At 39.4% G+C, this 12442-nt stretch overlaps 1 protein-coding gene across 1 annotated transcript in view; it reads left to right on the top strand.

Annotated features, from left to right (window-relative positions):
* cdh22 (cadherin 22) overlaps positions 1-12442 on the top strand; it is a 64597-nt gene that overhangs the window by 21300 nt on the left and 30855 nt on the right. The window contains exons 4-7 of the mRNA XM_077602223.1: positions 3903-4022; positions 7118-7285; positions 9025-9206; positions 11755-12011. Coding sequence (XP_077458349.1) covers positions 3903-4022; positions 7118-7285; positions 9025-9206; positions 11755-12011 — 727 coding nt within the window. The remainder of the gene's footprint in view (positions 1-3902; positions 4023-7117; positions 7286-9024; positions 9207-11754; positions 12012-12442) is intronic.

Genomic DNA, 12442 nt, shown 5'->3' on the forward strand with positions numbered 1-12442 from the left:
CGTTTCGGATTGGACGCCCCGTGCTGATATTTTGACATCATTTCCCAATATCCATCGGATTTCCGTGTTTTTTAGACCAGTCTTGACAATGCAAAAATAGCCAAAAATATGACCGTATTTTCCGCACTCTAATGCGCATCCAAGACACTTCAATATTCTCAAAATCCAAGAGTGCGCCTTGAGTTTGACTTAGATTTATTTAATAAAAATTACAATATTATAATCTGATATGGATCAAAATTGTTTCATGACATTCCCTTTAGCGCGGCTCCATTATTGGATGCCTAACGCAACGCTAACCACTACAACAACGACTACTACTGCGCCTTATATATGAAAACAATTAAAAAATATGCTATTTATTGAACCTGAAGGTTTTGTAGTGCAAAAAATGCGGTATATCTTGATTAATATTGTTTTTTAAACCGATATAGTCCTATTCTTTGGACATTTTTGGTTCATTTTATATACAGCAGATGAAAACCCCGATCAGATCTTGTTATCCGATACTCCCAAAATTGGGCGCCGATACAGTAATCCCTCAAATATCGCGGATATTGTAGAGCACATGTGTCAAAGTGGCGGCCCGGGGGCCAAATCTGGCCCGCCGCATCATTTTATGTGGCCCGGGAAAGTCAATCATGAGTGCCGACTTTCTGTTTTAGGATCAAATTCAAATGAAGAGTATAGATGTATATTCAATTTCCTGATTTTCCCCCTTTTTAAATCAATAATTGTCATTTTTTAATGATTTTTTTCGGTGTTTTTAGTTCAAAAATCATTTTGTAAAATCTAAAAATATATTTAAAAAAGCTCAAATAAACATTGTTTTAGATCTATAAAAAAATGAATATTCAGGGCTTTTAATCCAGTTCTTTTAATCCATTCATTTAAAAAAAAATCTAAATATTATATCCAAAATGGTCCGGCCCACATGAAATCGAGTTGACGTTAAAGCGGCCCGCGAACCAACCCGAGTCTGACACCCTTGGCGTACACAATTAGAAATGATCAAAAACGTATAAAATCTGGGAAAAAGAGGCCTGAATTTGGGCCGCTAACCACAATCTAGACGTCGTCCAATATTTGCATCGCATGCGGACTGAAGACGATTACTTCAATTTATTGGACATATCCCCCCCGTCAGGGGCGCAATCTTCATCAGTGGAACACCAGGAGACATTCTACGTATGTCAAATCTCCGGCTTCAATAAGAAGTCGACTCGCAGACTTTGGCATTTTAATGCTAACACAATAAAGAAGCATTTGCATTTATATGGTTCTTGCAAAGCGCCTAACAGCACAAACAGCCAATCGCCCCAACCCGCGTTTTTTTACCTGGGGAAAATTAAGATAAGAAAGTCATCCAGAGGATGGAAATGCTTTTATTGGACTTGGTGCCATTGGGCCAAGCATGTGGGCCGAGTTAACAACCCCAAAGTCCGTTGCCAATAATGATGAGGGGGTGGTCTCGCTAATGTAAGACCGCTATCTGGCCCCAACTGGGATGGACTCTATCTTTATCTCTTTCCATTGTGGTTAACATGCGGGATGTTGAGGAAACTGGGCATGTGCTAGAAGATAAGCGGGTGCCTTTCATCGGAAATCGTTTCGCTTAATTGACGCAAGGGCGTCCGATCCTTGTTGGAATCTATTCCTTCTTCTGGCTATAGTATCTATTACAGATGCAAGTTTTCTGTCGTGGGGATGGAGACCTGTCAGCAGGGGGCGATAAAGGTCAGGATGTATATGCCTGTGTTTTCCGTCGAGTATGTTTTGTGGTTGGTTTTAAAGCACTGTTGCAATCGGCTTTTTTACTTGTTTGTTAATGGATAGTTTATTGTGTTGTATTGTTTTTTTTACGTTGGAATGCTGTATTGTACTCAAGCCCGGTTGGAAATGGGAAAACATGGTTAGGAACGACTAAATTTTCCAGACAAGGAACTTGGGTATACGAAGAAAAGATGGAAAAGGTGACAACCAATGAGGATCCTTCCTCCGTCAACTTCCTTCCTAACGGTTGGAAATGGGAAACGGAAATGGGAAAACATGGTTTAGAACGACTGAATTTTTCCAGACAAGGAACTTGCGTAGATGAAAAAAAGATGCAAAAGGTGAAAACCAATGAGGATCCTTCCTCCATCAACTTCCGTCCTAACGGGTGGCAATGGGAAACGGAAATGGGAAAATGTGGTTTAGAACGACCAAATTTTTCAAGACAAGGAACTTGCATAGATGATTTTTTTTAAGCAAAAGTTGACAACCAATGAGGATCCTTCCTCCATCAACTTCCTAACAGTTGGCAATGGGAAAACGGAAATGGGAAAATGTGGTTTAGAATGATTACATTTTTACAGACAAAGAACTTGCATATATGAAAAAAAATATGCAAACGTTGACAACCAATGAAGATCCTTCCTCCATCAACTCCCCCCCTCCAAGTCATTGGCTGACAGGAAGTGAACAGCGCTTTGACACTGGCCACTAATTAGCACCATTAGCATACAGCCATTCGCCGGCCTAACGGTGGCTTGACAGGGCTGCGGGAAAGGCTACAACGTTGACCTTTGGCGGACACCACCAGCTGTCAGTAATTACCCGCAGTGACAGCCACAATAGCTGACTCTTTGTCCTTGAGAGTGTCCGTCTTCACCATTTTTTTTACCCTATATATTCCCATTCCGAAAACATGCTTTGTTAAGCGCTATTGTTTCTCAGCTCGTGGTGAAGAACCTTGAAATCGGGACGCCCGGGGCTCAGCTTTCGCTAAAAACGTGACTAAACGATTGGATCTAACACTGCATATAAATAATACCCCGAAACACTGTGACGGGAAAATAGCAGGGTTTGGTCGTGGATGGCTTTTAGATCAGAAAAAAACAACAACAACAATGACCAGTTGTTGTTGTTGTTTTTTCACTTAGAGATATAATTGCAGCACGGTGAGCGTGTGTTTAGCATGTATGCCTCGCAGTCCTGGGTTGGAAGTATTCTAATGAGGATACAAGTTGAAGCGTTGCAGGAATCTACACAAAAATCTACCTAATTACTACTGCTACTACTAATACTAGTACTACTATTACTACTACTACTACTAGTACTACTACTACTACTATTACTACTGCTGCTACTACTACTACTAGTACTACTACTACTATTACTACTGCTACTACTACTACTACTAGTACTACTACTACTATTACTACTGCTACTACTACTAGTACTACTACTACTACTATTACCACTGCTGCTACTACTACTAGTACTACTGCTACTACTATTACTGCTACCACTACTACTACTGCTGCTACTATTACTGCTACTACTACTACTGCTACTACTACTGCTACTACTACTATGACTACTACTATGACTACTAATACTACTATGACTACTAATACTACTACTACTGCTACTACTGCTCCTACTACTACTGCTACTACTACTACTGCTGCTACTACTACTATTACTACTACTACTATGACTACTACTATTATGACTACTACTACTACTACTACTACTATGACTACTAATACTACTACCATGACTACTAATACTACTACTACTACTACTTCTACGACTACTACTACTGCATCTTATAATCCGGTGGGCCTTTTATATAGATCAATATTGATTAATTATTGTATAAAATTTATTTTAACACAGCTCCATCCTACAATATCTCCATCTAGTGGATGTATGACACAATCCCCGACTACTACTACTGCTACTACTACTACTACTACGACTGCTACTGCGTCTGATAATTTGCTGCGCCTTATGTATGAAAAAAATTTAATTGAAGGTGCACATTATATCACGGAAAATACGTTAGTGAGACGTATAGTAATTTTGAAACAAACTTCTAGCCCTAATGAAAAATTGTCTCTCTTTGCCGACAGGAACGTCCGTTCTTAAAATCACGGCGTCCGATGCCGACGACCCGTCGTACGGCAGCAGCGCCCGAGTGGTCTACAGCGTCCTGGACGGAGAAAAGTTCTTCACCGTGGGCCGACACACAGGTAAATAATGACCGTGTATTTTCTATTTTTTTTTACCCGAAACCACCTAAAGCCAAGAGGCCACAATTCCCACAGCCAATCACTTTTGTGTCCTCCCCCCAAAAAAAAAAAACACCATAAAAGCAATTGACCAAAACAAGTCACTCTATAACATGTGACCCAATGACTTTGATTCATTTAACCAAACGAGTTGGCCATCATTGATTTCTTGCCCCGAAGCCTTTAACAAAACAAGCGCAAGGCATCATGGGAAATGATAGCCATGCCGTGAAATATGTTGACTTTAGCGACGGCTGCATTAAAGACCCTCTTTCCAAATGGGTGTTACATTAAGAAGGCAACATGGGGAATAAATGAGTCGACTGATTGTATGGACGTTTTCCTGGACGGATTGCTGCATTTGAGGAGATAATGTGTTTGTCTTGAGACCCGCTGAAAATAAGACGGCGGCCATCGCCACGAGCCATTCCTGCAGGCAATGTTCTCTGTCACGGTTAACAAATTAGAATCAGGATCGCTCGTCTTCCTCAAGTGCCGCTCCTCTAATCAGAAGAGTTTGTGTGGCACAACCCCGCAGGGTTACTCTGTCCGACCATAGAAATACAAGAAAAGTACTTTTCCGGGTGTTTCCAAGTGCTTTTTTTTGTTGCCAAAATGTAGAAATCTTAAATTTCAGTGGTACCTCGAGATACGAGCTTAATTCGTTGTGGGACTGAGCTCGTATGTCGATTTATTCGTGATAGGTTTGTTATCAATACACTTTAATAAAAACAGGGAGACATCATTAACATACTCTGGCTACAGCTTGCAAGGAAAATCACTCCCGACTCGTCCTCGTCCAGGATGATTCTAACAAAACGGCGTCTTCCTCTGTCAATTTAGTCGGCGCATAATCAAAACATTTGAGGTAATCTGATTCAAACAATTGCATAAGCTAACCGAATAACACCGTTAAGGTCAAAAAACAACTGCCATATCAATCTCATATTAGATCGGAACCAAAAACACTTGCGTAAGAATTTGCACAAATAAGCATACAAAGTGACCCGAACGGATCGGAAACCAAAACAACTGCGTAAGAATTTGCACAAATAAGCATAATAATTTCTTTATAAGGTAAACAGAGCGACAGTATTTTTAAACAATAATGCGAGTATTTTCGGAAGTTGATTCGATGATCGCCATCTGCCGGAATCCAAGTCAAAGCAATTTAAGAGTCCCTAAAAAAAACGTCCTATGCATTGTCCAATCAATCGATGTCAGTGAAGTGAATTTAAAGGCAAAACCCAATCAGACACTTTCCCGTCGACACAAAAATGATAAGAATGTCTTCGGTCTGTTTAATCAAATTAATATTATGCGCACTGGAGCTTTATTCCACCATTGGTGTGCATGGTCACGACCGATAAAATTGGGGAAATATTCCAGCATCGGATTGTGGATCACACTCGGAAAAATGACGGCTTTTCATGAATAAAAGCCTCATCTGCATCAAATCTCCGCCATTATGTTGATCAGGGTTTCCACTTCCATTTCCAGGCATTCCCGAAGCGCCATTGATGAATCGCCGGGGGGAGAGAAGACGCATGTCGTCTCCTTAACTGCCTCGCTGCGTGCGCTGCATTGGGGTTAGCGCTAGGACGCGGTCAAGGGCTAATGGCGTCTTGAATCATTGAGTTGTATTCCCAAGTGCTCGGGAAAGCGGGCGGCGTGCTAAATTCCGATGTGGGTAATCTCCGAGGGAATTGGATTAGGGGTGCAAAGTAAGAGACTGTCGGGGTTAGTGGAGAGCAGGTCTAACAAGGAGGACAATGTGCTGAGCAAGAGTGTTGAACTTTAAAAATGCTCTTTTAGATGACTTACCAAATGGCAACAAAATGACCTAAACGAATATTATGTTATAAACGAATCGGTCAAAACATAATCAAATGTCACGTTAGGTCAGACTGACGCGATATGTAAAGTAATTCACACTTTAAGACAGTTATTGTCATTTTTCTGTATCGGTTTGGGGAAAAAATAATGTATTTCCGCACTATAAGGCGCACTGGATTATTAGGCGCACTGGATTATAATGCGCACCTTCAATGAATGGCCGTTCTTGAAATTTTGAAGTTTGCAGAGGGCTAAAAATCTTGAAAAAAAGGAAGTGTTTCTTGATACAGTGGTTTGGGTGGAATATTATGAAAAAGATGGCCAGATTCGAATTTGTTTTTTACATGTAAAGTTTCATAGCCCCTATAAATCCAACAATTCACAAAAACGTGTTAGTGTTTTTACTGGACATCAAATTGGCGTTAATGGACTTGCGACATTAACAATTAGGCATGGCTAAGAAAATTTATTTGTAGAACACAATTCAACACAAGATCATTCAAAGTCCTTAAAATCCCATGAAAACCCCCGCCAAAATAAATTATATCTTAAAGGCATAGTAAAGCAAGACAGTTAAAAAATTAAATGAAAAAAATACTGTTTACAGCAGAGGTCCTGGGTTCAGATCCAGGTCAGTCCACCTTTGTGGAGTTTGCATACTCTTCCCGGGCTTGCGTGGGTATTCCCGGGGTACTCCAGTTTCCTTCCACATCCCCAAAAACATGCATGCTAGGCTAAGTTACATGCTAAATTGTTCCTAGTTACAACTGATTGGTTGTTTGTCTCCTTCTGCTCTGCAATTGGCTGTCCACCAATTCAGGTTTTCCCCCACCTATTACCTGTAGTTGACTGGGCTAGGCTCCGGCACCCCCTGCAACCCTTGTGAGGATAAGCGATACAGCAAAATGAATGAATGAAATTACACCGGTAGAAATGTAAAGCCTCTTTCATTGCAGTACTCGGACACTTTATAATAGCAGCTTATGTTTTTTTTTCAATTTTTTATTACATTCTCAGTTCCGTGAAATCCATAATTCCGTTTCAGTGTCATAAAGTGATGCACACGCACACCCGCAAAGGTGACACAATCATGTTGAGGTGAAATTGGTCGCCCGATGATGTTTGGGGAGGAGATTCCAACATCTATAAGTACCGACATAAGCTTGTCATCTGACTATGTGGGTATTTCTTTCCCCTATTTTCCCCCCGCCTATCATTAGGGATCATCATGACGGCCGTGGCCGATCTGGACCGCGAAACGCAGGATCGTTACGAGCTGGTCGTCAAGGCGACCGACATGGCGGGACAACTGGGCGGTCTCTCCGGCTCCACCACGGTGACCATAGTGATCACGGATGTTAATGACAACCCGCCACGTTTCCCGCAGAGTGAGTGCCCGACACGCCGTGCGACCGACTGAGATCAAGAAAGACGTAGATGTCTGAAAAGATCTCGTGGCGAGCCTTTGAAACGCGGGGGTTAGAGGGGTGCGTTTGATAGCCGTCGGTAGAAAAGACAAGGCCATAGTCTTGCTTCGCGACATGTTGGATTAGACACATGTCGATGTTTGCATTCAAAATACAAAGGTGCCTCTACTTACAAATGCTTCTACTTACAAACACTTCTACTTACAAACGCTTCTACATACAAATGATTCTACTTACAAACGCTTCTACTTACAAATGCTTCTACTTACAAATGCTTCTACTGCTTCTACTTACAAATACTTCTACTTACAAATGCTTCTACTTAAAAATGCTTCTAATTACAAATGCTTCTACATACAAATGCCTCTACTTACAACTACTTCTACTTACAACTACTTCTACTTACAACTACTACTTACAAAAGCATCTACTTCCAAACGCCTCTACTTACAAATGCCTCTACTTAACTAATGCCTCTACTTACAAATGCCTCTACTTACAAATGCCTCTACATACGAAAAATACAGCTTACGACAGGAACCTTTTTGGCCCAAGATATGAAAAATATACACTTCCTGCATCCGTTATTTACTTATTTATTTTTAATCTGTTGTGGTAGAGTTAGTTGCTTTCCCATTGGTTAGTTAGTTTTTCGAGCGTAGTTAATGCAACTTTGTTCTTTATTTGAAGAGCAACCTGCACAAATAGAAAATAGAATACATTAATTAATCATTTTCTGTCATTTTATGTGTTTCTCACATATTTATACACCTAATTGGAATATTTAATGTTTTTTTAAGGACCGTGGAACAAATTGGAGTATTTAAGTATAAAATACTGCTTTTTAAAAGAAAAGTTAGTTCTGGACCCTTTTTTAAATTTTGTAAGTAGAGGAACATCTGTATTTTATTCTGAATTAGATGAGGTCATTGTCCAATGTGGTCAGAAAATTACATTTTTTATCACCTGAAGGCACAAAATGGCCGCCCCCATGTCGTGTTTCTATTCCTCTTTGAAATGCTGGGTTTATTTAGTTCTTTTCTCTACCTTTATATATATAAAATGCATTATTTGCTTTTTCCAATCCTCAGATCAGGATCTTTTCCACTCATATGCACATAATTATGGCGTGGTCAATCTTATTTAAACAAGGAACTCGATATTTTGCCAGTTTTTTTGTTGCTAAGCCACGCAGAATGAGATCATGACTTTCAAATTCCAACGTTCCAAATAGCAAACATATCGACTGAAATAATGAAAAGGCAGACTCGTCTATCGATGGCTTTTCCGTCAATAGGCTCGCTGCTTTATTTTAATTTAGGTGAGCCCGTCCAATCAAATTTCCCTTTTGGCTCTAAACAACAAATTTGCCAATCAACCCGTTTGTTCGTGACGTAGAAAAAAAATGATCTGGTTTGCTTTATAAATTGAAGACAACCATAAAAATCCCATTTTCTGTCTTTCTACTTGACTTCCATCTGAATTATTTCAGCCCGGATTGAACTCGATATGCCTGGCACATTTTTTTTTTCTTATTTCTGTATTCATGACTTTTACGTCTCATGTTTGCGAAAGGAAGCCTCGCCGGGGTCGCGATAGACTGGGAATTTAATCCGGCGTGATGAGAAGGAAATATGCGGGTGAAGGAATTCCACGTTTTTTCCTCATACAAGTCTTTCCTCTCGTGGCATTTCCGCTAGAGATGTACCAGTTCACGGTGTCGGAAGGCGCGGCGGTGGGGACGCCGGTGGGACGCGTCATCGCCAGCGATGCGGACATGGGGGACAACACGGACATGAGTTATCTGATCCAGGAAGGCGGCGAGCTCTTCAAGGTGACCACTGACGCCGTCACGCAGGAAGCTGTCGTCTCCATCAAGAAGGTACGTGTCCAAAACATCCAAGTGTTTCTATGTAAATGTGTATGTGTATGTGTATGTGTATGTGTACCGACTATAAGGCGCACCACATTATAAGGCGCACCCTCAATGAATGACACATTTTAATTTTTTTTCCATATATAAAGCACACTGGATTATAAGGCGCGTCTATTTTGGAGAAAATTTAAGACTTTTACGTGTGCCTTATAGTCGTGAAAATACGGTATATGTATATGTATTTCAGCAAAACGCGTATTTATTTATTTATTCATATATTTATTGATTTATTTATATATTTATTGATTTACTTATTTATTTTTTACTTATTAATGAATTTATTTATATATTTATTTATTAATGTATTTATATATTTATTTATTATCTATTTATGTATTAATTAATGTATTTATATATTTATTCATTTTTATTAACTTTTAAAAAACTATTTTTAAATAATTAACAGCGGAAAAAAATCGCAAAGTACAGAATTTGCGATGTAAAGACGTGATAAGAATTTTATGAACTTTAAAAAATATTTTTAAATAATTAATAGCAGAAAAAAATTGCGTAGTAGTGAATTCGCAAAAGTGAAGACGCGATAGGATTTTTACGAACTTTAAAAAATATATTTTTTCAAAATAATTAATAGCGGAAAAAAATCGCCAAGTAGTGAATTTGCAAAAGTGAAGACGCGATAGGATTTTTATGAAATTTAAAAAAGAAAACTAACATTTTTAAAAATTATTAATAGTGGAAAAAAAATCGCAAAGTAGTGAATTTGCGATAAGTGAAGACGCGATAATCGAGGGATTACTGTAGATCTCATGTGGGACGGACCCGTTTATTTTGCCAATATCATTGTCAAAAGGTGAGCAAATAATTCTATTATCTGGATGAAACTCCTCAATTCACTTTAAACCTTACTTGGCTTTCGATGGGTTATTTCCACGTGCTTTCCCCGTATTATTGTTCCGTACGGTTGCCGTTTTGACAGTTGCGTTTTACAGATTTCAGTCCTGGAACACATCCAAACAATTAGCCAATAATTAGCCCAATGGGGTTCGTTGGCGTAACGAGCGTAGATTATAACTTAATAGAGCAAACGGGCTCCATCTGCCTCCGTTTTTCTTCTTTTTTGGGGGGGGATAAAGGCAAATAAATGATTTGGATTTGAATTCTAATTTATTCCGCGCAATGTTGAACTCAACTAGACTTCCAGGTTTCATTGATTAAAAAAAAGTCAAATTAGCAACCATTTGTAGACAAAGTGATTATTTTGATGAAGTTCTTGCACAAATGAATTGGACATCCAGCGCCATCAATGGTAGTTAATCAGTTAAAATTGTGCTCTGGTCAAGATACAGCCAATGTGTTTATCACTAGAAGCGACCAATCCATTTGACGTAGCAGGGTGGGAGTGAATGAAATATCTTTTCACTTGCTGCCAACCCTCCCACGTCAAATAGATTGGACATCTAGCACAGTCAACGGGAGATAATGAATTAAAAATGTGCTCCGGCCAAGATACAGCCAATGTGTTTATCACTAGAAGCGACCAATCCATTTGAAGTAGGTTGGGAGTGAACGAAATATCTTTTGATTTGCTGCCAACCCTCCCACGTCAAATAGATTGGACTTGTAGCGCCGTCCAAGGTAGATAATGAGTTAAAATTGTGCTCCGGTCAAGGTCCGGCCAATGTGATTTTCTTTAGAAGCGACCGATCCCTTTGAAATAGGAGGTGGGGAGTGAATAAAATATCTGTTCACTTGCTGCCAACTCTCCCACTTCACATAGATTGGACATCTAGCACAGTCAATGGTAGATAAGGAGTTAAAAATTTTGCTCCCGTAAAGATAAAGACAATGTGTTTATAACTAAAAGCGACCAATCCCTTTGAAATAGGAGGTTTGGAGTGAATAAAATATCTGTTCACTTGCTGCCAACTCTCCCACTTCACATAGATTGGACTTCTAGCTCCGTGAACGGTAGAAAATGAATGAAAAATGTGTTCTTCCTTCGGTAAAGATACAGCCAATGTGTTTATCACTAAGGGCGACCAATCCCTTTGAAATAAAATAGGAGGTTGGGAGTGAATAAAATGTTTATTAACTGCCAAGCTTCCCACTTCAAATAGATTGGACATCTATTGTAAACTGAGTTAAGATAGCAATACATACAACTGATTATGCAGCAATTTAGTATTAAAAGAAAAAAAGTAGTATTTTTTCCCCAAAATAATCGAAATGGTGATCCCAAAAAATGTTATCATAACTCGCCTCCAATTTTCATGCTTCACAATCCATTTCTGTTTGAGTATAAACAAAAATAGCGGAGGATGTCGTCCCACCTTTATCTCAAATGATCTAATATTCCATGTGGGAAATGGCATGCACCATTATCGTTTTTCTTTCATAAAAAGTGACAGCGGCATGAATCCGCTTGCCACTGTTTTTGTTCAATAACTTCCTAATGAGGGTCTTTGACAGCCACAACTTGTTTTATTTTGTTTTTGTTATTTGTTTATTTATTTTTTATTTATTTTCTCGCCAGCCGCTGGACTTTGAAAGCAAACGCACGCACAACGTGGTGGTGGAAGCCGTTAATAAGCACGTGGACCCTCGTTTCGTGGACTTGGGCTCCTTTCGGGACCAGACCATCGTGCGGGTCAGCGTGTCGGACGTGGACGAGCCCCCGCTCTTCCAACCGGTCGCCGGCGCCGTCCTGGAGGTGCAGGAGGACGCCAAAGTGGGCGCGCTGGTGGGCGTCGTTTCCGCACGGGATCCGGACGTCAAGAATAAACCAATCAGGTAAGGGGAGATCGAACTCGAGGCGTTGATGTCGCGAGGCGGTTTGGACGGTTGGGGACGTTAATGGCGGGGGAAAGGTTGGCGGTTGATATTTTTGAATTCTTTTATTGTCATTAAATGACAATAAAATGAGATTTATAGAATAAATAAAATTTAGATGTATAATGAGCTTTAAAGCTTTCACCAAAAAGTGCACTAATAACAATAACAAATAAACAGACAAATAAATAATTGATCAATAATAACTAAGTGATAAAAAAAATCAGTAGTTAACAACATTAATAAGTAGGGAAGTAGACAAATAAATTGATTTATGAAATCTTTATCATTGGGTTTTTGTTTTTAAAATAGAACAAAAAGAAGGGACTGTTTTGGTCTTTTTTTAAAATGTATTTGTTCAGAGAACATTTAAAAAAAAGGGGAAAATGTTT

Source organism: Stigmatopora argus, chromosome 6 (genome assembly GCF_051989625.1).
Source record: "Stigmatopora argus isolate UIUO_Sarg chromosome 6, RoL_Sarg_1.0, whole genome shotgun sequence".
Lineage (NCBI taxonomy): Eukaryota > Metazoa > Chordata > Actinopteri > Syngnathiformes > Syngnathidae > Stigmatopora > Stigmatopora argus.